This window comes from Ixodes scapularis, unplaced genomic scaffold (assembly GCF_016920785.2).
Source record: "Ixodes scapularis isolate PalLabHiFi unplaced genomic scaffold, ASM1692078v2 PGA_scaffold2__306_contigs__length_199485367, whole genome shotgun sequence".
Taxonomy (NCBI): Eukaryota; Metazoa; Arthropoda; class Arachnida; order Ixodida; family Ixodidae; genus Ixodes; species Ixodes scapularis.
In genome coordinates this window covers 6393442-6420021 of record NW_024609857.1, presented here as the reverse complement: position 1 = coordinate 6420021, position 26580 = coordinate 6393442, and the positions used below count along the sequence as shown (strand labels likewise).

Sequence of the window (26580 nt, the reverse complement as noted above, 5' to 3'; positions counted from 1 at the left end):
CAACGCTACCTAGCTTGAATCAGCATCGCCGCCAGCGCGTCTCGTAGCGTCTCTGGTCCAGCTCGAGCGAGTTTGCCGCTCGGGTCGGATCGGGGATCCACTAACTATGACGTCATGTGGAGGCCTTGTCTTCTATGTGGTTCTCCCCAGCCCTCCCTCCGGAACTCGCGTATAGTGCAGCCGGCAGCAGGCAGACTTGGAGCCCGACCAGAGGCGGCGCTCGAAATTCATGTGTCACGAGCAAACACGGCGCAGGTTTTATGTCGCCGCGTGTGCGCTCCAAGGACCATCTAGGCTTCTCCGAGGAAACAGGTCTTGTGTGCCGCGGTCGGCACGTTTCCCGGTTGATGTCGGTTCGGCTCGATTTGGGTTCCTTCCTTCCAATGGGATTCCCTTCTACGGCCAGCGCGTGGTCTTGATGCCGCTGCCTGCTCACTGTTTTGGTTCTGCTTTTTGGAGTGGGGCGACTATAAATTCAGACACGACCGCTGAGACCATAGCAGGGGATGGTGCTGGCTTGTGGTGCTCGTCGCCTTTGCCTGATTCTGGCTTGTCTGACTCGAAGACACCTCGGTGCCAGGAAAAGCGCCGGCCTACAGATTCCCAAGTGATAGGTTTAAATCCCGGACCAGGTGCTTGCATTCTGATGGAGGCCTATTGCAGTTGCAGAGAAGATGCTGTGTAGGTGGGATTTAAGTTGCAAGTCATACTCAGCAGCCCTCCTCGGAGACGTGTCAGATATCCTTCGTTGGTTTGGCACTTTAAACCCTCAAATTAGACATTTTCTTGGCATGTCTGACTGATTTCGAGAAGCAGACACCAGGACCGGGTTGATCACAATAACGAGTCTTAAAACTGGGATATTTTACTCGATAAAGGATACCTATTGACAAACACTGCTTGACGCAACGACACAAATAATTTACCGAAACGTTTCGCCGGAGCCAGGCGACCCAAGTTTGTAAATGGTGCAGATACATCTGAGCTACAGCGGCGCCAGTGGACCGATTAGCCGAAAAGGCGTCGTGCCACAAAGGGGCTTCTCGGAGCTTCCATTCTACATGTCGGTGTACGCTAGCCCCGTGCTTCCCTCACTTGCCAAAGTGGCAAATGAGGGGAAAAAAGGTAGACTGTCGCAAGCTAGACTTTTGCAAGCTTGTCTGTTTTTTTTTTTTTGTTTTTTTTTTTTTTAAATATTGGAATGTGTATATTTTGTCCTCCGCTTGCGTCATTTTGTCTTTACGGGGTAGAAAGGTGCAACGCCTAAAGCAGAAAACAAGCAAAGCGATTGTTGTAACTTGTAAATGGTTTTTATTATAGTTGTATTTAATTTTAAAATAAGGTAGGTTATATTTAGGAGTTCGGGTTTTCGGCGTTTATTTCTCGTGAAAATCAGAGGATACTTTTTGGAGTTTCCTCTTGTTTGTTACCCTGAAAATCTGGCATTTACCGGAACTTATTTTTGTTATATTTTCAATCCTTTCAAATTCGAAATTTAATTTGGTTGTGTTCCCAGGTTTTCAACAACAAACGTGCCCTACATTTTTCTGAACCCACCTGTAACGAATGATTTTTCTGCAGCCGCCTTTGGCATATCGGTGCCCTTGCGAAACTGTACTATCCCACGACAAATATTTGCGACGAATTTTTGTCTAAATAACAGTAAATACTTAGAATTAACTTCTGGATGTAGTCGCTGGGAAGCATGCATACAAGCTTCAGCAATACTCCCCCTCCATTGAAATCTACGGGTTCATAGCTTTCACCTCTGCTTTCACTGTTATGAAAACACTACCCCTTGTTCCGCTAAAAAAGCACAAATTATGATTCAAACTAGATCATATTATGCCTATAGCTGGATCCTGGCATACAATCGCTTTTGTAGTGACCCGGAGGTACCATGACCTATTTTCCCGAATACAGTGAACTTTGGCGAGCCTACTCCGTTTTGTCAGTAGTCCGAGATTCAAAAGAAACTGAAGCGGCCTTTGCTCAGGACTACTGACGCTGTGCCCTTATCATGTTTATTTGTAAAACACCCCTTTTTTTTAATGCTTGTTTTGCCGTCGTGACCTCGAAATTCGGAGATTTCCGGACAATTAAAATTGACGGAAATTTTACCGGCGAGTGTTTTTCGTTATAAGAAAACACCAGAACCCTCTTTATAAACTAATAACCTACGACCGGTCGTTGAACGCGAATCCTTGTATTTTTGGTCCTTTGCGCCAACTCAAATGGCTCATGTCAGGCGACAAGGCAGTAACTGTGAAACAGAACAGGCGCGAATGATTTACTTTCCGAAGAGCAGGGGCTAATGCACAGCATCCACAGGCTTCGTATGTACAGCATATGACCATGGCATTTTCATCTCATGGTACAGACAGAACTGTACATATGCTCCTGTTGACAGGGACCAATAGTTTAGTCAGACTTGATTATTCACTACCTGTGTTAAGAATTTACTCACCACACATGACTAGTAGATCAAAGCTTCTTCGGAATGACACCCTTACAACTCAAGGACATCTCCAAAATCAACAGGTTCACCGGGAATCTTGTATACTGCGTCAAACGTTGGACACCCTCGTTACACGGGCACACTTAACTGCAGTTACGCTAAGCCACAGTTAGCGCACAATACTTGCGGACAACATCCTGCGGCTATGAAGTCAAAGCTATATGGGCGAACGTTCGCTTGAGCACCATGAGCACCCATCAGAGCAGTGCACACGAGCCCTTCACTTCCTCTAAAATAGCTGTCCGAGAGCATAGTGCGGTAACTGTGGTGCCGCGTAACAGCAGTTAAAGCTGAGTTAACCACGGTTAAAAGTTCCCGTGTAACAGGGGTATAACACACTACGCTGCAAGGCCGTGGAAACACCAAGCAGTGCTCGTCCCTCAGTCAGCTAGACCCGTGAGAGGGGCGGTCGGTATCAGGCTAAATGACGCAAGACGTGGACGCCTCTTTTCCACTGAGGCTGCGTGGACATTGAAGACTCGGCTAAGCTAATTAAGCGATAATTAATTATCGTTGTGTCAATGACGTCAAGGCGCACACTCAGGAACTCTTTATTAGGGATGCCGCGAACCACCCTAGGTTCGAATGCGAAAGGTTTCGATATTTTCGAACCTAACTGATGTTCGATTTCGAAAAGTTTCGATATTTTCGACTGTAGGGAGGTTCAAATATCGAAAAATTCGCAACTTTCCAAAATTGTGGGGTTTCGAATTCGAAAAGTTTGAAGATTTCACGGTTTCTAAAAGTTCGGGTTCGAATATTTTGAATCTTTGATTACTTGAGGTTCGATAAATTTGAAGATTTCGAACTTCCCTAATTTGAAATCGAGAGATTCGATTGTTTCGAATTTTTTTGGATCTAAAATCGAAAAATTCGAACGTTTCGAACTTTTAAAGACATAAAGGTCGATAAATTTGAAGATTTCGAATTTCTTTCGACATAAAGTTTGAAAAGTTTGAAGGTTTCGATTCTCTTTTAAAGCTAAATTCGAAAAAAAAAATGCGAAGGCTTTTGATTTTTTCGAAGTCCAAGTGCGCACAGTTCGAAGTCCGGTTTTCATGTTCAGCCACAGTTTCAGTTTCAAATAACGCTTTCACGCCACACTGGTTTTCACGAATTCAGGTTTAGAAAAGTTCGGGTGTGATATTTAGACTGCGCGAAGTTGGTCAGGCAATTAAATGAGACGACGAGTGCACCGGATGTGCTGGAATATTTGCCAGTGCAGTGACGTGTAACAATGGATGAGTAATTGTGACCGCCAGCCCGGGGTGGTCATTGACGTGCATTACGAAGTAGTGATCGTACGAACGCACTGTTTAACGATACTCATCCAGTTTGAAACGGCCAGGGGCAGGCAGGTAGTTGAGGCTCAGGAAAACCTTGAAGCGATCTGGCAAACTGCCTCCCTACCCCCTTGCACGCTGGTAGTAATCCGATCGAACGCCGCCCGAGTGACGCTGGCATATAGTAAGTTTAGTCTGTACATGAAGCAAAATCCTGAGACTGGGAATGAAATTTGAAAAAAAAAAAACGTGTAAGAAGTCAGAAAAAAGGGGACAGGACAACGTCTCAAACTCAACTCAGCTGAGTTTGAGACGTTGTCCTGTCCCTTTTTTTCTTTCTTCTTACACTATTTCTTGCGAATTTCATTCCCAGTCTCGGGATTTTGCATCATGATCAACATACACCAGCTCGCCTGCACCTTGACAATTTTTTGTTTGTAATTGCTTTGGAGGTTTATTTTTTGGGGCGGAAGAAACGCCGAGCAAAAAGCACAGAAGCTGACGCAACTTGAGGTCGAGGAGCGTTCTAATATACCAGTGGCGTCAGAAGAGGAAAAAGGGTGGGGGGGGGGGGGGGGGAGCTTCAGTCTCTCCTCCCCCCCCCCCTCCCAGATATTTCGAACTGTTAAAGAAAACAATACGGGGAAAGAGGGCATGGTTGAGCTTATTTTAATCTAAAATTATTTATGCGCTCTTCACTGCATAAAAGATCGCGTAAATTGTCATTGTTGTTTAGAAAATTTTATTTACAACAGTGGTGTCATGCCCATAACAAAACCAAAACCCGAGAACGCGCTATGTACAGTATATAGTCTTTCAAGCTAGCCAACCCCGTGCCTAAGGCGCGGGCACGCACCCACCGCTCGGCAAAGCGCCCGTCCGCGCGATCACTCGCGCAAAGAGGCCCCCCAACCGGTACTGTGCTCGCACGTCCCGACCCTGCGACGCCTCAAAGAGAGGGCCGCATCGTCGTCCCGTTCCCCCTTTCTCCGCCTAACGCGGTCTAGATATGATCAACATATTGAAAACGGAGTTCAATGCGAGAGTTGTGCACGTGTAGGTATCGGCAGGACCAGCGCCGCAGGAACTCCTGCTCTCCGAGGAGGAACAGTTGCGCCTCGAGGTGGGACACGAGCTCCCGCCGTAGCCTGAACAGAAGCGGCCAGAGCGCGCGCAGCCTCCGTCCCTGTCCCACGGCGCAGCACCGGTTTCGCCACAGGACGTACTCGCTCGCGGCGAGCAAAAGGCACGCGAAGAGCCCCGAAGGACATCGTCCGCGCAGGAGGTAAAGTGCCACGCCCAGCCCCCGAAAGCTAGAGCGAACGACCCGCCAGAACGGGCGCGTCACCACACACTCCGACACAACATGCACGTTCGTCTCTCGGGCGTCGCAGTTCGGGCACTGATCGGTGCGACACACACCCCACCGAAGTAGCCGGTCTCGTGTGGGAAGCACTCCCCAGCCTCGCTGCCACTCGAAGTCTCGAAGGTGTCCTGGAAGGTTGGAGGATGTGAGGCGGACCCATGGGAACGAATCCGAGAGTCCAATCTGCACGGGAGTGAGCTGTGGTTCCAACAGGGCCTGGGCGAGGCGTGACGCTGGTGTTGTCGTGATGTCCAGTTGAGGCGCCTGCTCCACGAGGCGGCGATACAGCTGAAGCGCCTTCCAGTAAGCCGGCGGCGGTGTCTCAGCACAGGCACCCGACGGGCCGGTGAGGTCGACACCCAGGTCTCGGCGGGAGTGCCCCACGAAGTAGAGAGCGAGAGATCTGGCCGGGTTCTCAGCCTCGTGTAGGATCATGAGCATGGTCTTCAGCTGGAGTAGCGCGGGCGTGCCATCCACGCAGGGGAAGCCCCATCCTCCCTTCTCGCGTGGGAGGGAGAGCACCTGACGGGTGACGAGCTCGGTTTTATTCATCCAGAAGAACCTGAACAAGGAACTTCGCACTTGCCTGGTGAAGCTACGCGGCGGTACTACCACCTGCGCTAGGTACCAGAGGCGCCCGCAGAACACCGAGTGGGCCATATACCGGCGCTCGGCCACGGGGAGAGCGTAGTCGCGGGCACGATCCACACTTGCCGTGATGTCGCGCGCAAGGCGGGTCCACATCTCGGGTGAGATTCCCATCGCGTTGTACGTTACGCCCAGTATCTTCACCACGGCAGCCGCCGGGAACGGGGAAGCTGGGTCTGGTGGGCGGTTAACCCACAACGCTCTACTCTTTTCCTCGTTGAGGCGTGCCCCCGAGAGCGACCCGTACGTCGCGAAGACCTGAAGCGCCGCGCCAAGGTCGTCAGCGTCGCGTAGGTACAGCGTGATGTCGTCGGCGTACGCAGTCGCCTTCACCTCGCCGCTGCCGGGGAGAGGGAGGCCGCGTACCAGGGAGCACCGGTCGATGTTGGCGAGGAACGGCTCGAGCGACAGGACGAAGAGGAGCGGCGAGAGTGGGCAGCCCTGGCGTACGCCTCGCGTGACGGGGAAGCTGGCCACCACGCGGCCGTCCACGCACAGATCACTTTTCATGCCAGCGTACAGGACCTCGAAGAGGCGAACGCCCTCCGGGGGGAAACCAAAGGCGTCGAGCGTGGCGAAAAGGAAGGGGTGCTCAACCCGGTCGAACGCTTTCGCCTGGTCCAGGGAGGCGATCAAACCCCTGGCGCAGCGGGAGTTCGTGTAGTGAAGCACGTCCCTCGTGAGCGATGACAGTGTGTGGACGCTGCGGCCCACGACCGAACACGTCTGGCGCGTTGTTACAATGTCCGGGAGGATGTCATGCAGCCGTTGTGCAAGCACCGAAGCGAGCAGCTTGTAACTTGTGTTGAGCAAAGTGATGGGTCGCCACGCCCCTGGTTCGCTGGGGTCTCCTCCCTCTTTGGGTAACAGGATTATCCTGCCCTGCCGGAAGGACTCCGGCAGGCGGAGCTCCGTGAAGAAGATGCGGAGGACTGCACACACATGCTCCCCCAGCACATCCCAGAATGTGCGGTAAAACTCGGTCGGGAATCCATCCGGGCCGGCGCAGATCCAGTCTTCATTTTCAGGAGAGCGTTGTGAACCTCCTCTGCATTGGGAGGCTTGAACAGCTGATCGCCAGTGGTGGGTGGAACTTTGGGGAGGTCGTGCAAGAAAGGGTGCATGACCAGGGTCACGCGGTCTATCGTTGACTCCGAAGTCGCCAGGGCCTCGAAGTGGGAGCTGAAGCTTGGGACAGAAGGTTGGCCAGGCGGAGGCGTCAACGGAGGAACTGGAACGGGCGGGACTCGCCGCTCCTTCACCTGTGTGCGATGTGTGTAGCGAAGCACTTCGGGGTGTAAGGAGGGTCCGCCCCTCCCCTGAAGAACTGTCGCTGCTGTCGTCGACGCCCGTAGTAGGCGTTGGTACCGATCGAGGAGCTGCGACAGGTAGCCCCTCATAAGGGGAGTCCCAGCGCCCCCGCGACGTACGATGCGGATTCGCAGCGATGTTTCGCGGAGCTCTTCAACTTGCCGCTGGCGCAGGGCACGGCCCTCCGTCACGCACGCCACCCGCCAGGTTTCCAGAAGGTGGTCCCAGTTCGCTGGATCTGGCGTCACTCCATGTAGAGACCGGCGCAAAACTTCTTTCAGGCGGTCGCGGCTCGTCGGGTCCTGCAGGACGCGGGAGTCCAAGCGCCAGAAGCGTTGGTGCCCGGCCGAGGGAGCCAGACAGAGCTCCGCTAGCACTGGCCGGTGGTCTGAGATGTGACCGATGGCGGGTGGGAAGTTCACAGCCCCACAAGCTTGAACGGCTGAGGCCAGGGTCTCGGTGACGTAGACCCTGTCCAGGCGGCTGCTTGACCCACCACGTTGCCAGGTGTGCTCGAAAGTAGCACCGTGGAGGAGGGTCCAGCAGTCCACCAAGTCGAAATGTCCAATCAGCCGTCTCAATTCGCGGGCGTTCCATGTAGAGCGGCCGCACCCTGGTCCCCTGACGTCGCGCCGGGAGTCGACGACGCAGTTGAAATCTCCGAGTACCAGGCAGTGCCGTGCGTCGAGGAGGTGAACATCCAAGTTCTTGTAGAATGCCGTGGAGTGCGAGCGTTGTGCCGGGGCGTAAACACACACGGTGCGAAAACGGGCGGCGTCCAGAAAAAAATCGAATGTGATGAATCGGCCATCGGGGTCAAAGCAGCACGAGCTTTGCCGCATGAGCGCGCGATTAAAAATAATAATTCCTACCCCGGAGCTCCGGGTAGTAGCAAAGGAGAAGAAACAATCCACTGCATAACGTTGCTTGAAGAGGGTGACGTCGCGTTGCCTAACAAAATTTGTCTCCTGGAGAAAGAGAAAGTCGCAACCGACAGTCCGGGCAAGCTGGAGAACCTCCACTTGTTTGGTCGCACTGCGGAACCCCTGGACATTCAGGGTGAGGACCCGTAGCCGTGCGAAGAGGAGGAAAATGAGTCACCGGCACTTCGTTAATCCGAGGGTGTTCCGGACGATGGCTGGCTGCTGGGGCTTCCAGTGGGCGAAGGGGAGTCGTTCCGCGAGCGCTTGAGGCGAGCTGCTGCGGCCGGGATGCCTTGCGGGGTCGCGAACTCGTCGCTGCTGGAAAGGACACGCTTCCCTTCCTCAGCACCACCGTGTCGGCTGCGACTGCGGCTGCGAAGTCTCCGCGGTTCCAGGCTTGCGTTGCGGCGGCGTTCACGGTAACGCGGTCTTGAGCGGGTTTCCACTCCTTTCGCGGCGTCCCCGGCGGCGTCCCCGGCGGCATCCCCGGCGATCTCGTGGATGACGAGGCGTTCCTCGTCCGAGCCCTCCGTGAGGTCGCTCCAGTTGAGGCTCGGACTGGACTGAAATTCCGGCGCAGTCGGGGACTCAAGTTGTATCGGCTCTTCATCGGAGCTGGCGCTCGAGGGGAGTGGAACGCTAGGCTTAGCGTCGCTCAGAAATGTGGTTGCCGGCGCGTTCGAAAGTATGGCTTCTGGCGCGTTCGAATCTTCACCTGTGGCCATGGAGGTAGCCGGCGTGGGTTGCGGTGTCGCCGCACCAAGCTCAGGCGAGGTTGTCTCAGTGGGCTCGGACGGGGAGGGCACGGTAGACTCGGTGGGGCCGACGGCGGGTGTCGGGGCGGGTGCGTTCGACGCTGCAGGTGCGGAGGTGGCAGGGGGTCCATCCCGAGGGGTCGATGTCAGGGCCGGGAACTCGTCCGGGCTCTGGCCGGCCACGGAGGAGTAGGTGCGACGTTGGGTGCAGTCCACCGTCACGTGGGCCGCCCCGCAGCGTCCACAACCAGCCGCGCATCCGGCTGAGTCGTGGCCGAAAGCGGCGCAGCGGGTGCAGTAGGGCACATTGCAGGCCGCCTTGATGTGGCCGTCTCGCTGGCACCGTCGGCATACGCGTCGGAGGCCGCGGTAGTCAAAAGTTGCCCGATGCCCGGAGACGCGGAGGAAGTTCGGGACAGGCGTCGCCTCTTTCATCTCCATGCGAATGTAGCGCGTGCCCGTCCGCAGGGTCGGGTGGTCTTGATACACTCCAAAACGGATGTCCAGGACCTTCCCGTAAGGTGCGAGGGCAGCGGCGAGCGCTTCGCTCTTGACGTAGACCGGCAAGAAGAGGCATGGAATGGCTGTTACTTGCGGTCCGACGGGGACGATTGGAACGAGGGTTCCACCGATGCTCAGGGCGCCGGCGTTTACGATGCGGCTCATGGCCGACGACGAGGTGACGGACAATTGGAAGTTGGTTGCTCCCAGGTGTTGCACAGAAAACAATTCGGCGGTGCCGACAATGCCCGTGGCCGCGTCGAAGATAGAATCCACAGACGCGCCCGGCGGACGGGAGACATCGAAGGTCAAAGCCTTCGTTGGCTGGGGCGGGGACGCTGGGTGCATGACGCACCTGAAGCAACCCCGGCCAGAGACGACCGGTCCGGGGTTGCAGACGAAAAGATGCTACACGTCGAACGATACTACAGAGGCCGGTTCTCACATGCAGCGAAGCGCTGATGTAACGCTGCTCACGTGCCGTCAGGTACTTATCGTATGCCATGAGCAACAGTTTTGACGGTGCGATACAAAGCTGGTGAACGCTCCCGTCGGCACGTGCTTAGCACGAGGTCAGCGCTATGCTTGTAGCGCTCCGCTGCATGTGTGAACAGGCCTTTAGAAACTCGTCAGGAGGCACTACTCGTCACATGCTCGGTGGCTCGAAAGTTCAAAGCTATGTCTTTTCGACCTAAATAACTGTGCCATTGGTAAAAAATAATCAGTAAATAAACATAACAATAAACGCAAAAATAAAAAGCTGGAGAAACAAAAAAACTATCAAGAACTCGCCGGAAGTGTTGTATTCTTGTATATTCAGAGGCCCAGAACTATGAAAAAAGTTTCTTTTACCAAAATGTGTACAGGCCAAAAGAAACACATCCCAAGAACGTAAAATGAGAAGAAAAAAAAATCTCTTTTTTTTTTATGACGTGCTGAACTTGAACAATTTTAGAAATCTTCCCCCATGAGCTAATTTATTCCTCAAGTAAAAACAAAAAACAACAACATTATTTTGTATTTTGCAGATGGTAATGATATGTACTACCTCTGGTGTTAATTTAAATGCGATACCCCAAACAATGTAGGCGAAAACAATTACCAAGTTTAGGACATAATTGTCCGAAGGTACATGTTTGGATATTATTCGAAACTCGTCTTGAACAACAATAATCATATCTTAAGACGACACTCACCTAGGCTATATATAGATCATTCTTAAAAAGTTTAACATGTCTACCATAAATAGCTTCGTCTATAGCGCGCTTCAAATATGGCACAAACGACAATTGTCAAGAACCCGTCGTCCTTCCTCGCTCCTTCGGGAATCTATTTTTCTAAAACCAAGCATGCCAAATGATTAAAAGAAACGGCATTGTCTTTCGCAAGGAATGCGGCACCCCATGTAAAATTCAAAAAAAAAAAAATTACAAATGTACCTCACTGCTTGAATCCAAATGAAACCGCCCGCCGGTCTTTCGAAGTTCGACGAACTTCGAACTTTTACCCTAAATGTTCGAAGTTCGTCGAACTTATGACTTTTCAGGAATCGAGAGTTCGGCAATTTTCGAATCCTTTAAATTAATAAGTTTGAAAGTTCGAAAATTATTGAATTTCTTAGCGTAGGAAGTTCGAAAGTTCGAAAAGCTTCGACTTTTTAGTGCAAGAAGGTCGAAAGTTCGAAAATCATCAATTTTTTAGTCTCTCAAGTTCGAAAGCTCGACAAGCATTGAATTTTGCAGCGTAATAAGTTCGAAAATTTGAAAAGCATCGAACTTTTTAGTTTAATAGGTTCGAAAATTCGACTTCCGTCGAATTTCTCGATATGGAAAGTTCGAAAATTCGAAATCTTTCGAACCTTTCGACCGCTCTATTCGATCATCAAAACTTCGATTAGAAAAAAGTTCGCGGCATCTTTACTCTTTATAGTGTAAGGAGATTGCGTGCCCGGGTAAATCCTAAAAGGTTTCTGTATGCTAGATACTTTCGCGTTGTTGTTGTAGTGGTAGTGATGTATGCGTGGGACGATGCTTGTATCACGTATTGATTGGTTTCAGACGACTGCTGTAGTTTGATGAGCATGAATGCCAGGGGGGGGGGGGAGATGACAATAAGACAGCTATACGGGTAGCAGCTGATGGAGAGGACGAGATGAGGGCGCGCGGGGATATTAGAGTATACCGCGAGCTGTAATTGGAACATTGATTAATGATTAGGGATTGATGAGTTAGTGAACACAATGCTGGCTACCTTTTTCTTTATTCACTATTCGCACGCGTTCTAACAAAAATTAGAGACAAAGGCTTTAGGTCCACTAAGTATTCCAGCCAGAACTGGGAGCTCTGACGTCCCGCGCGCTCTCCCTCAGTCCCTGTCCGTATTCAGCGATGATGAAACAGGCAAGCTAACGCCAAAATAATTTTGCAATAGATCACTCACCTGCACGCGAGTGAATGAGCGTGAAGTTCACTTAAAGTCACGCAGGAAAACACCCATAACACGATGTATACAAGCATAGCCTATGGTACAAGCATGGTACATAAGGTAGGGTAAAAGCATGATGATTTATAAGCCTTCGTTCTTCGGTGTCACGTCTGTCGCAGGCGCATGTTCCCCGTGGTGCGTGTGTCCGTGAGCGGCCTGCACCCTCGCGCCATGTACAGCCTGGTGCTGGACTTCAGTCAGGTGGGCTCGCAGCGCTGGAAGTTCCTCAACGGCCGCTGGGCCAGCGCCAGCCGGGCCGAGCCGCCGCCGCGCCAGGGGCTCTTCGTGCACCCGGACTCGCCCAACTTCGGCGCCCACTGGACCAAGGCTCCGGTGTCCTTCTCCAAGGTCAAGCTCACCAACAAACCCACGTCCAGCCAGGGATTTGTGAGTGCCCGTACACCATCTGGTATTGCGTTCCGAAGCAAGCCGGTCTTAGTCAACTATAATAGAACGTTCAGAACGTATCGCATCCCCCTGAAACACATAAAAGCCAGCGGCTATCACCTCCCGGATAACACAACCGTAGAGCTATATTTTTTACGTCATCTACTGTAGGCCAGCAAGGGGCGCAGATTGCACATGACTGCTGTGTCAGCATTCGACTTGTACGTGTCTTCACTCTTTCGACACGAGTCGCAACCGAATATTGACCTAGCACTCGTTTGTGCTCCGCTCTGGCCTTCAGTTGATGACGTAGAAAATCCAGCACTACGAACTTCTTCGTCCGAGCATGCAGACTGAAAAGAAGCCAGCTAACTGGTCATCAATCGTATTTTCGGTGACTGTATACAGGTCGCGGTGCTGACTGGCGTGTTTCGTTTTTCTCCTACTGATGACTCTCCATCCACGCTTCTCTGGACCATCCTCAGGTGGTGCTCAACTCCTTGCACATGTACGAGCCCCGGGTGCACCTGGTGCGTGTGGATCAGCGGCGCATGTGCAGTTTCCCCCTTCGAGAGACCCGGTTCATTGCTGTCACCGCTTACCAAAACGAACAGGTGACGTGTCCCTCCCCCTCCCCTTCACCAAACCATACGCAACACACACACTTTGTAGGTTGCGCTACTACGGACGCGGGGACGTGGCTTCAGAAAGTGCTCTTCTTGCGAACGGTTGATAAACCTCCAAGTTATAATCAAATATCAAAGATCCCTATGCAGCCTTTTACGCCCTTAAAAAATTACAAAAAAAGACGAGTTAAATGTGTATTCCAGAGTATTTTTATCCCGTGAATCTGAATATCACGTTTGTTTTCCCCAGAGATGTAGCTAAACGCGAGAAAACACGGAAACCTCCGACCAATCGTTACGTCATACCCAGACCTTTCGGCTGCCAGCGCTTGTCGCTCGTGTGGGCAGCGCGTGCAGTTGCAAGCTTGCCAGGTGTGTTCCCCCGCACTGACACCAGTCGTGACATCTCTTTCTGACCTTTTTGAAAATAGCAAGAGTGTGCGCCCACAGCTTTGATAGGCGCGTACAGATAAGGTCGTAGTCGATTGGGATAGGAACAACTTAACAATAAACCTTCTATACTTCGTCTCACCCTACGATGGACTAAAGGCAGAAGCTACAAACCGCCAGATCCAATCACGAGCCACTTAGACATTGCGTGGTATTTCGCTTCGATGCACGTATCGGTGCCCGCGTCTCGGATCACTGATGGGAACGGGCGGACAGTGGTTCGGATCGAGCAATGAGTGACTCAACGATTTTACATTGCAAAGAAACCCACGACGTACTGGCTCTTTGCAGTGTCGAGGCTATAAAAATGACGCAGCGTTTTTGGATACGAAGCATTATTCGTCCAAAGCTAACCAATGCTACGCGTGTCATAGTATAGCGTGGAACGTGATTGGACCTGGCGGCCCGTGGCTTTGGCCTTTAGTCCATCGCAGGATGAGATGAAGTATAGTAGCCTTAAAACGGCTTTCGACGTTCGGCTAAGCCATCTGCTTCAGGACCTAGAGGACATTAAGTCTCTCGGCTTAATAGAACCGTGATGAAAGAGCTTAGATCGTGGTATTTGAAATATAATTTCTCAATTTATTTTACTGTCTGTTTAGGTTGTGATATGCTTTAAAGCGGTAGCCTTTAAGGCGCATGCTTTCCTCACTTTCAGACTACGAAGACGCGCGTGCTGGGTTGTGCTCTTGTCAACATTGGGATTGAGATTCTCGCACATAAAGGCCTTACCACACTAGCGGCAACGGCGCCGCCGGCCGGTGCCGCTGGGCGGCACTGCCGTCCGGCGTCCCAATGCGAGGAGGCTACATTGGCCTCCGTTTGGCGGGTGTTATTGATAAGTGGATTGCATGCACAGCACGAGAAACGCTAATATTGGCGAGGAACGCTTTCAGTACGATGATGCTGCATAGGGATCTTGGTGCGCCTGGTTCATGAAGGCCCTTTCAAAGCTTCGCAGATTTGAATGGCCATGGCAACGGAGTCCGATCAGCCTATCACCTTGCGAGCTTTGGTCGTCTGCATGTTAGTATCGGTTTGTGTCCGGCTAGCAGGCAGGGAAGGCAATGGCGCTACTTACCCAGGATCCAGTGACTTTAGGAGCAGCGATTCTCGTGTCATCGAAATGATATGGAGCTTCGCGTCGAAGATAGCTTGCACTGACACTATCTGATTCGCCACGCCGGTGGCTGAACTTCTGCGAGCGTTCCAGTCGCCGTACTGAATTAACAACATTAAAGTGGCATACAAAACTTGAAAGTATAAAACAGCGAGGACGAGGACGGGAATAGGACATCTTTCATTTAGCAACAACATAGAATGGACAACGATAAAACCGCCTCCCAAAGGTCTCAACGTTTTCAAAGAGGGAAATGAGATAATGGCTATAGACCCTTTCAGGCAACATTTCATGGGCGCCGCCATCTTGACGTCACGTGACCCTGCCGCCATAGCCGCCCTTCAGTTTCTCGCCGCTCCTCCGCGTTGTGTGCTGCACCGGCCACTACCGGAGCTTTGTTTTCACGTGCTTTTACGTTCCGCGTTGAAATTGCGTGTTTTCTTTAGGTCTTTTCGATATTTCGGGCTTTCATTTAATCATTTGATATCTATATTTCAACATTAGCTCTTGTATTTTCTTATTTATGAAATGGAATGGGACAGCGAATGGATCGACGATACTAGATTATGGCTTCAGAGACCATGTAAGTTCCTCCCATTCTAACGCTTTTCTGGCTAATAAAGGGCAGTCAACACCATTGCGGCATATGCAAATTTGAACTGACTATCCAGTCGTGCTTCTCGCTGCATGTGCGCGCTCGTTTCCGTAAAGCCGACCCGCATGTAAGCGAGTTAGCGTGCGACGGGACGAGCGACGGCGACAACGATGAGAGTCAGCGACGAAGATTTCTCACTGCCGCCTGTTGCATCGCTCGGTTTTTTGGGTTTCCAGAAAACGTCGCTCACCGTCTTGGTCGCTTGCTCCCGTCGCTTCCATGCGATTTGCCTCGTCGCGCGACTGCCCGAGCGACAGCGAAGCGGGTCACCGTCGCTTGTCTCGTTGCTCGCCGAATCGCTTGCATGCGGTTTATACTTAATATCGAGGCGCCAATGGTTCAATGGTGTGTGCATAGAAATTAATTGAGTATAAACCGCATGTAAGCGATTTGGCGAGCGACCAGAAAAGCGACGGCGACCCGCTTCGCTCTCGCTCAGTCAGTCGCGCGACGAGGCAAACTGCATGGAAGCGACGGAGCAAGCGACCAAGACGGTGAGCGACGTTTTCTAGAAATCCAAAACCGAGCGATGCGACGGGCGACGGTGAGAAATCTCCGTCGCTCGTCTCGTCACGCTCTAAATCCCTTACATGCGGGTCGGCTTTACGTAAACGAGCGCGCACATGCATCGAGAAGCACGACTGTCATAGCCTTACTGCTCAGCTGCAATTTACAGATGTCGCAATAGTGTTGACTGCCCTTTATTAGCCACAAAAACGTAAGAATGGGATGAACTTACATGGTCATTGAAGCCTCATAATCTTGTATCGTCGACCCATTCGCTGTCCGATTCCATTTCATAAAAAAGAAAATACAAGAGCTATGTCGAAATATAAATATCAAATGATTAAATGAATGTCCTAAATATCGAAAAGGCCTAAAGAAAATACAAAATTTTAACGCGCAACGTGAAAGAACACGAAAACGAAGCTACGGTAGTGGCCTGTGCAGCACACAACGCGGAGCAACGGCGAGAAACTGAAGGTCGGCTATGGCGGCCCGGAAAGCGCGCGAAGGGCGCGCCGACTGGTGGCAGCTCGAGTAACTGACTCGCTGAAAGCGTCTATAAAGGAAAGGGAATACACTAAATATAAAAGTTTGAAAAGTGCTGGCGTCACGACGAGGTATTACTAATCTCTTTATCTCTGATTACTTAGAATTAGACCTTTGTCATTGACAGTGATAATGAAGGTGCAGAATTATTGTTGTTTGCAGTCCCAAAGGTAAATGTATTATAAATATAAAAGTTTAAAAAGCTGTAGTGTCACGACGTAGTGTCAGTAATCTAGTCATCTCTGGTGTTAAGAATTCGAGCTCTGTCTTTGTCAATGATAATGAAGGTGCAGAAATGTTGTTTACAGTCCCTATCGCAAATGATTCAATGATTTCTCTCCCAAATCTGTTGTGCCCGCCCAGTATTCTAGTATCTTGTATCTATTAACCAACACGCTCGTTTTCAATTGTAAAGTAGTGTACTTCAAAGCAAGTGATAAGTAGGTCTGCAAACTGACGTCACGTGCAACTGGTGTTCACGTTTCATTTCATCCCGCCGACGTCAAGTCAGAACCGTGTTCACAGAATGCTGCACCCCCAGAAGTCAGCTCTGGAGTTCGCATGTTGTTCCCGCCGCCCAGGTGACGGCCTTAAAGGTTCGGCACAACCCGTTCGCCAAGGCCTTCCTGGACAGCAAGGAGCGTACAGGCTGTGAGCATCCACTCTCGCTGTGGACCCCCCAGGCGCTCAAGGAGCCAGGGGTCCCCGACACGCTCCGGGGGACGAGGCGTCCCTGCAGGCCCTGGCTCGAGCAGCCACGGACAGACGCGTGCCGCGGCACGCCGTACTCCCGGCTGCAACCACCCAGACACGCCACCTGCTCAGGTGGGACGCCTGAGCGCATCCAGAGTCGCCTGCAGCCCTCTTGTGCCATGCCGGGCTAGAGAAACACCACCTAGAAGACAAGGCCTGCGCATGATGTCATCACTAGTGGATCCCGCTCCAAAAACATGGCCTCGACGAGAGTCGCCGGTTTGTGGCAGACGTTGTCCGTCGTGGCGTCGCCGCGTGATAGCGTAGCGCACGTTGTGAAACATATGCAAGACGTGCTGGCGGCGATGCTTACGCCAGCTTGCTGTTTTGATCCACTAGCGATGACGTTTGGTGGGGCGCAGGCGTAGTCTTCTACGTGGCATTGGCTACAGTCATGGTGGTAAGAATAAGAGGAGGCAACATGATGATAGTGCAATTCATCCAAAGGTGCAAGCGATCTGGACAAGAATAACGATAATATTCCCTTGAGAAGGTGAACAAGAAGGACAAAGGACAAACAAAAATGTCCGACTGGAATGGAATGACTGGTGCGCGACTGAAAAAATCCCGTCTGGTCCTGGTATTGAACCAGGGACCTCTCCATTTCCAGTGGAGCGCTCTACCGACTGAGTTAACCAGGAGTTAAACGTCGCAGCGCGCCGTGACATCCGCTTGTCCGCCGAAACGGACCTAGCTCTGTTTGGAAATTTCCGTTTGTCCTTTGTCCCCCTTGTTCCCCTTCTCCAGGGATTAATATTGAGGCGACATACGGGCTCAAGCCAGCCAAACGAGAATATCCCAAGTGAAGCCAGAACTAGAGGTCGCGGTCTGTGGGAACGCCCCTAAGGGGGTGGCTTTAATCAACGTCGGGGGCGTGCCCCTCCAAACGAAAAGTCTCCGCCGGCTTTATTTCTGGTGGCGGCATGTCCATTCCAGAAGCTTCCTACCTCCATGGCTACACTCCTCGCATGAGGGTTTGTTTTTCTCTCCTGTCGCAGGTGGATGGGATCGCTGTGAGCCTACCCTTTTCTGACTCTTTCTACAACGCTTTAACTCCTTCTCAAGAAGCACTCTAACTTCTCCGTGTTGGTCTCCACGCTCAGAGATCGACATATTTCCAGACTAGTTATGGTCATAGGTCATGAGTCATGACTCACGAAGTTAGACTATTAAACCGTGCGCGCCTATTGACACAGTCAAAGTTTTGAAATGGAATGCACTGGCCTCCATTGTTTCCAGGCCAACAGGCCAAAGGCATGCGTAAATAAAAACAATTACCCCCCTCCACACACACACACACACATTTCTGAGTGGCATGCCTTGACGAGATGGCTCACATTTGCGGAGCAGGATTGGCCCATAGCGACTCAATGGGCGTTCGGAATTCCTCCTGCTTCATGTATGCATGATCAAGAAATGACGGCGTTCACATCGCGTCTTGCATCTCGTGAGTGTCACCGATCGGTCTTTCGTATTATATAAAAGATTACGAGCGGCATGTTTGTTCTGATTGGCCATTAGTTTGCTCTTCATTCATCCACGGAAAGCGTCAGAGTATGTTGGTGGACCGCTTAAATAAATTATGCCCACTTATGCCCGTGTCCCACTAGAACGACAGACAGAGACAAAAGACAGCGACAAGCCTCAAACCCATGCAGCATGCTCGCGATGGTACCTTTGGCAGGCGTTTAGTCGTTCGGTGCTCGTGAAGTAAGCACGAGCGATTGCAAGCCTGCCAAAGATACCCTCGCGTGCATAACGCTCGTGTTTGTGCATAGCCTCCTTTATTCTACAAAGCCTCTCAAATTGCAAAAGACTCTGGTTTGAGGCTTGTCGTTGTCTTTTGTTTCTGTATGTCGCTCTAGTGGGACACGGGCATTATGGTCGATCTGAAAATACTGCAAAGCTCAAACAACACCATAAAAGTGGCAAGTCTATCAATTGCATACACTCTTCAAATCGAGTACCATATTAGTGATGGACTTGTCAGCTTGCTGGTGTTTTTTGCGCACAACACTTTGCAAGTATTTTCAGATCGACCGTAAAAGGGTGCCATTTTCGAAAGGGTCTATAAAGGCACATCGGAGCGAATTTGTAGGCCGAGTGTGTTCGCACTGCAGCTCGGAGCACGGCCTTGCGACCCAGAGTACAGTATATCCAGGGATCCTGGGATCTCTTTTGATATCCCAAACCGCTCCCTTTTCGATCGGGATGGGCATCGTACCGGCGTGCGGTCATGTAACACTAGTGCGGGGTTCACGTTGAAGACCCTAGGCTAGCAGTTGTACCGCACTGGCTAAATTGCTAATCTACAGCCGAGACACCAGACGCGCATTGAGGCTGACTAACTTTCGGCTGTCCTAACGTACACATAACACAGTTACTGTTTTGTAAGGGATGGTAAGAACAAAGACAACCGGTAGCCACAGATCAACGCGGAGGAGCGCGCACGTCAAAAGTGGATTGGTTTATTTTACTCCTTAAAATTTCGCGTTCGGTGATATTCTTAATTAACACACGTTTAATGTTACGTGGTCATATGAATTACGTTTTATGAGTCATTAGTGTTGTTAATAAAGGTGCGCCGGACGCGACCTATTACTCCTGAAATAATGCCAAGTTGTTTTTTTTCCTCATCGCACGTTTTTTCAAAGAAAAGGGTCAGAAAAGCAGCCCAAACAAGGCTCCCTTTCTCTTTCTGAGTAGCTTAAAGTGACATTGACACCTCCCAGAAATTCATTTGTATTTTTTGACAGGTGATTTAATATGGTTTCAGAAGACTACCCAATTCATATTTTGATACAGAGTCGTGTATAGTTCTAATTAAAAAAAAAAAAGAAAAAAGAACAACGTGAAAGCCGTTTACAATTCCCGGTAACACCGAATGAGAGCGCAGCTCTTGAGGAGCAGTAGGGAAGGGTATTGAGGGGGGGGGGGGGGGGGGGTCACGTGACCCCTCCCCTTCCCCGAGGTCACCGAAGGTACCCGAGGTCCTCCCGAAGGAACCCGAGGTCCTCCCGAGGTCCTCGGGGGGGAGTCGCGGTTACGCGGACGCCGACGCCGCTCAAGTCGGAAACGGGCGCCTAAGAGCTGCGCTCTAAAGAAGAAAAAAAAAACGCAACTACTCGAAACCGAAACCGAAACACGAGCACGGAGTAATGGCGCGACATGTCAACAGGAGAGGAGAGAGTTGCCGTTAGTCACGTGGCTACACCCGACCGCGTTTTTTTTTTTCCTCCTGTCTTTTGGTCGTGCGAAGCAGGCTGAAGTTTTAACATCGTAGTAGTCAAGCACACGAGAAAGAACTCCTCGTTCGCAGTAATGCAGCCAGTCGACTGTAGGTCAGAAAGTTTGCTGCGAAATCCCTGCTGCAAAAGCACTCCCGGGCCACATTCGCACCTAGTAAAGAAATCTTACGCATACATATTCAACACCAAGTACGCACTTCGTGCTTGACGCTTGCGCGTGTTTCAAGCTTTTACCAATCAGCGTTCGTAAGAAGAGCGATGCCTTCAGCCAGGAGAAGGGGCGACGACTCGGCGTCGTCCTCGTGCAAATCAGCTTGGTGGTCGGGCGTGTCGTGCAGAATACACTTAAATCTTTGTATCGGTAAAAAAAAAATTTTTTTTCTTCCGCGAGCGAAAGTTCTAAAGCAGAGGTCCCACGCCCGTCGTGAGCTGCCTTTGCCTTTGCGCGTTTCACATACTGTGGTTCAGCATCGCTGCAGTAGCTTACGGCGCCGCGGAACAAATCGCAGGTTTCATTTCACATTCGTCGTCCGCGAGCTTTTTCTGCCGCTGCGGTGCCCAACATTGCTTGCAGCAAGCGGACGTGCGCAATGAATTTTAGCGGTCTCCACCAACAATTTGAATACCTTATATTGCCGTTTTATTTTTATTCTTGCTTTATTCAAACAAAACAACAATTTAAAACGCAAAAAAAAATCGGTTTTATTTGTTTATTTGTTTTTGAAAGTTTGCTGTCGCGGAGGGTGAAACCTCGGTTGGAAAGTTGGAAAGACTTTACAACAAATATGGCCACCTCTATGGGGATATCTGTTCATAAGGAGGCGAAACACGACGACACAAGAAACTCTCAAACACACGCACACACACAAAAAAAAAAAGGGAAGATGAAAGCGGAACTTCACTTTGCAAGCACAGTGTAAAGGCCAACGGTGTCGGGAGTTTAGTGGGGGCAGGGGGTGCAACCGGTCCCAAACCAGGATAGGCCCGAACATTTCAGACATTCCTTGCAAAATATTTGGAGGGAGGGGAGAACATTTCCCTGCTCAATTTCCCGAACAGTTCCGACGCGACCAGCGAAGCAAAAAAGAAGCTGTACGCACCAATGGCAGCGAGGACAGGAAACAGCAAACCAGTCGCTTGCGCACTTTCTCTGCATGTCGTCTGCTTGAAAGACGTGAGAACGCCATCCTATGCGCGAGCTTTCCCGCCATGCTTTTCCTCTTGTTACGTTGTTCTCCGCCGCGCTGTGAATGGCCAATGGAGATACTGCCGCTGGCCAGAAGCGCCGTGGTGGCGGGAATCGCTCCGCTCTGGGAGCAAAATCGCTGCCTTTGAAACGCCGTTTCGTCCAGGCGTCTAGCCTGCAGCAACTCCGGCACTGCTCTTGCGATACGATGCCATGTTGAGAATTACGCTGTACACGCGCTTCCGGCACTCTGCAACTTTTACAGCGGAGCTGTTAGGGGCTAGTTTCCGCAATATCGTGTCCGACAGCGAACAAATGAGATGGCGGCAACCTTATGAGCCTTTCCACCCTGGCCTGCCTAAAGCCCCTCGATGTGTTTGCGGTTGTCTTGCAAGTAGCGTCAAATGCGCGAGTGCACGAGGCCCTTGTCTCGAGCGGCCCTTGGAAGCAAATGGCGGCGCAGCACTGAAATGAGCGGGCCTTGGAAGCGAATGGCGGCGGAGCACCCGCTCATGGCACGTGTCTCGCGCGCTTCTACAACAATGGTTGGCGGTACTTGTAAAAAAACGCTTTTATCAAGGGGCTTTAGGCCTGCCGACTTGCGGTCAGCAAGCCAGGCTGGAAGTTCTTTTTTGTTAATATTATTAACGTATTTGCGGCTTTTTAGAAGAAAAAAAAAAAGGGTTACATATTTTCTTGTATTTTAAATATTATCTGTGCGCCTTCGATGACCTACAACTTTGATAATAGTTGGTGATTGTCTTTGAACGGCACGTGACCGCAGTGAAGACAGTAGACAGTTTTATTGTACCGTACGCTATAGCTTTGCGTACGCAAGGAGATTGCGGGTCGTGAGTGCGCATGCGCAGAACGCAATAGAAGGGCTAGCGTATTGCGTACGCACGCAACGCTGGGGATTTTGCGTTGCTGGCTAGCGGGCCTTGCGGGACGCTCTCGAGAGATCTCGGACCCAACGAGAGCGCCAGTTTCAAGATGGCGGTTGCCTCGACTGGCGCAGCAAGGGCGACGTGGTGTTTTCCAAGTTCTGTGTTACGTGAAATTGCGTGGTGTTCAGCTCGGCGATTCTTTCTGGGACCTATCGCGGTCGAATCAGATCGCCCTGCAGCTGAAGGAGTGCACAGTGGAAATGTTCGCCGCTCGCAGTATGCGTCGACGCTGCGATCTGCTCAACGCTAAGCCTATTCCCACAGTTCATCGCCGACGGACGAGCGACTCTAAAAGAAATCGCCGAAGTTCTCGCTATGCACTGTACATCAGGGTCATGAATTTCATTCCGCGATAGCATTGGTAAAAGGTGAAGTTTCCACGGGACGACTGACGGAGGCTCCGCGATCGAATTTGGCTACGCACTCGTACTCGTAGCCTCTGTGCCCCGCAGAAAAGCGCGCTTGACGAGGCAGCAGTGACTTAATTGGTTTAATCTGAAATAAAATGATTAGACACTTTTTCTTTTTCAATATTTCTTTCCAGGAGCATGGTTGCGCATAAGCAAGTGGAATTCTACGGCTCTAGCGAATGGAACCAAGATCATGCGCGGTGTTCACTCGAAAACGTAACGCACAACTAAATCCGGTCCGAGCAGGTCATTTTTAGCGTACGCTATACTATTGCGTATTGCGTACGTAAGATCCAGCAACGCTATACTAAAACTGTCTAGTGAGCACGACTCAAACCAGACAGTTCTCGATCGGCGGTTTTCGAGAGGAAAAAAAAAAAATCGAAATTTGAGCCGAAAATTGTGTTTTGGAGAGCTAAGCTCCCGTCATCTACAAAAAAAAAAAAAAAAAAAAAAAACCCTTGTATAGCGTTAATATTCTGTCCCTTTAAGGAACGCATACCTTTTTGCAACCGACACCGCATGGTGATGCCGATCACCTTTCTCGCCAATTAATAGTTTTTGCGTTTCGACAGCAATACTACCTGCCCCTGCGCGGAAGGCCTTGGCTTTTGCATCGTATACGTTATCGGGTGGCATTACTGTTGGAGTACAGGAAGACACCTACTAAATATTCCTAATGATCGCTGTTCGACTACACCGGGAACTGTTAAGTGAAGTAATTCGTTTCGCGGAAGTTTATAAATGGCGGGAAACGTTAACCGCGGCCCCAAAAGACGTCTTATGTCTCCGCCGTAGACGAGAAATTTAGCCAGTGCTAGCCCAAGACCTCTAGCCCGGGATTTTTAACGCGCTTCGCGCAGTAGTGATAAACAAACGCGCAGAGTGATACGTGCACTGCACAACACGTCTACAACGTGGATGACCAATACGGAAGGCGTATATACAGGAGAACGCGGCGGCATCGGGAGGGTTCCGCGGCGCGGAGCCACGCGGAACCACTTTTGTCCAACGTCTACGAGTTGCGTCTAGTCCCGAGCTGGAGCATATGAAGAGGGCCTTGTCGGAAGCCGCTCTTGGTCGGATGCCGCCTTGGAGTGGTGGGCGCTGTTGTGTCGGCGGGGGACGCTGCCGAGATCAGAGGCGCCGCGCCGGGCCGCGGACGCTGAAGCGGCTTGTTTGCGCTGCCTAAACACGCGCCTTGAAGAGGAAAAGAGAAGCCGCTCCCCAAGGTGGCCCTGTTCGAGATCTGTGTGCACAGGCGGGCCCGGTTGCGCCGCCGCCGTACACCAGGTATTATACACCACGGGGATCTCGGCGCCCTGCCGCGGTAGCGTACGGTGCTTGCTGCGTTCGAAACTGCGCCAACTGCGCGACGAGTGCGGCGGGGCGGACGCGGTGCTCCACCCAACGCCGTCACCTGTGACTGTTGGTGACGTCAGGGTATGCTTGCGTGGCGGTGGAAGCAGCAGCAGCGCCTCGAAGCGGTGCAAGTATGGGACAGAGACGTGAGCGGGGTTTATGCGGAGATACTGCGCCTCCGGGAGTTTGGGGAGCTTGAAAAATGCGTGTGAGAGGGTATCGACGCTCTTATCCGATGAACCCTCGCGAGCAGTTTGATATTTGGTGTGTCTGCAGTAAAAAATTGGATATATTTGCGTTTTTTTTGACAAACGTCAATAAGATGCTGTCTAGATCAGAATATACAAAGAAACAGGATATCTGCTCCGTTGTTTTATTCTTCGCAACAATTATTCAGCGCCGTCTGCAAAACTCAAAACTCACCTCAACGTAAAAAAAAAGAAACTGGCGAGAGAAGAGTGCGTATTTTTAAGCCCAATAAGTAGCACCATGCATGCACTTATTGAAAAAAAAAACTTTTTTGCCGTAATTAATACTACCTGACGCGATTGAGCTTAATATTCCTAAAGAACCAATACACCATTTTCACATTTTCTTTAGATACTGCTAGGACATGAAACATCGCAGAAGCTTTCACTTCCAATTTGCGAGCCTCATCGGCTGTGGTGTTTTGCGACCGGGAATACCACCAATTCAACCGCAAAAGGAAAACAAAAAAACTGGTATGTTATATATATATATATATATATATATATATATATATATATATATATATATATATATACCGCTTATATATTTTGTAATTTCTCAACGGAAATCAAATGTCTGCCATGATACATTTACGTTCTCGAAGAGGAGGCTTTGGTTTTGGTTATATGTAGTTCCTAAAACGCCAACCCGAAAACATATTATGGTTACTTTAATAGTTGGCACCTTGCGGTTTATTAATCAAATTGCATTCTTTAATCAATGTCCTCAGGCCGAGCTCTCAGCGCTCCCGTAGCCGACAGTCTGCAAGACCCAGTAGTGAGTCCCGACAGCCCGCCATCCGACAACAAGCCAGACCTGGGCACCGACCTGCAGAACCAGTTCCCTCTCTCCTGGCGCCAGCGCCAAGACCGAACCCAGGGAACGTCGTGCAGCCACCCGTGGACGCCTCCGAGCGTGCCGAATCCTCCCGAAATCCATAGCCCCGATGGCGCGGTCGCAGCTAGGCCAGAGTTACCAGGACCTGTGCATCAGCAGCAGCAGCAGCAGCAGCAGCAGCACCAGGAGGCGGCGGTGCTGCGCAGACACTTCAGCCACGCGTTTCCTTACATCCCAAGCAACGGAGGCTTCTCGGCCGTAGCGTCGGTCGTGAGCATCAGGGAGGAGTGCTGCAGGCCGTGCGAACTCGTCAAGGACATCGGGGATGGCTACGGTAACTGTGTGTCTCCAGTGGCCTCGATGGCGACATCTCCCGACGGAAATCGCTGGAGCCCTCCGACACCGCCGTCGTGACATACACATCTATTGTGGAAATGTGTGGCTCGTGTTTACGCTTCTTAGATTCTAATACCTCCACGTTGTACGTACAAAAAAAAATAGTTATAAGGAGAATGTTAAAAGAGTGGGTGCTTGTTGCACCAATTTCGGAGAGAAACTTGGTGCACCCACAACAAAATGGCAAAGAGACCAGTGCTCGTCTCAAATTCCCGCATCGCGATTCACTCCGAGCAAGAGAATTGGCCTTGCCTTGATCGGCTTGGCCACTGACAAGAGCGATTGGTATCAGACGAGATGGCAATGCAGCTGACAGAAAGAGTGAACGCTTCTTTTTTTTTTCTTTTGCCATTGACACTGCGTGATTTTTGGGGCGCGAATTTCTCACCATTCTTATTGGCTAGACCGATTAAAAGATGAGTCAATTATTGGTATTCCGTGTGCATTGTGGGACAGGAAAATACATGCAGCAACTTCTGAGAGCGCACAATCAAAACAAAAATAAGGGGCAGGGTCTGAGTTATGATTTCGTCACAGCTAGATTATTCTAATTGTAACATCTTCAGCTGCATGTGACAAATATTGTTTTGAAGGTCCGCACCATAGTTGTTTTTAACAGTGTACATTATAATTGGAGATTGTTAACTCGCAGTTGAAGTTTGTCGGTGAGAATTTATCGGTACTGGGCCATAGGATGTGACACTGAAAAGGTCAGACATACCAACAGTGTCTCTGTCTTAGTGTAGTATAGACTTGTACAAGATTTTCTGCGGTCTAACTATTTCCTCTGCGTTTATTTTTTGTTGCATGTAAGTGGCTCTTGACAAGATGCCTGTGTGACGATGACAATATGCATTTAAAGCATACACCACGATTTCTAACGATCTGACGTGGTATCATCGGAGTGGGGCAAGTTTCCCTGGAACGAGTTCAAACTGCTCATGCGTGACGCGATTATTACCTGAGAAAATAATAAGTTCGAACACTTAACTGCAATAAAACGCGCATCTAAGAATACGCTATAGTAACTCGCAGATCAGGAAATTGTGGCCGCCCCTGATTTTAGCGTTGTTCACTGCATCTCGACTGGGTGCCTTTTTTTTTCTTCTTCG

The 26580-nt window shown here is 50.7% G+C and overlaps 1 protein-coding gene across 1 annotated transcript in view; it reads left to right on the top strand.

The window, feature by feature from the left end:
• The window catches only part of LOC121836871 (T-box transcription factor TBX19-like), a 33621-nt gene extending 8135 nt beyond the window's left edge, over positions 1–25486 (top strand). Inside the window, exons 2-5 of the mRNA XM_042292156.1 lie at positions 11909–12176; positions 12662–12790; positions 16662–16731; positions 24966–25486. Coding sequence (XP_042148090.1) covers positions 11909–12176; positions 12662–12790; positions 16662–16731; positions 24966–25486 — 988 coding nt within the window. The remainder of the gene's footprint in view (positions 1–11908; positions 12177–12661; positions 12791–16661; positions 16732–24965) is intronic.
• The last annotated feature ends 1094 nt before the right edge of the window (positions 25487–26580 follow it).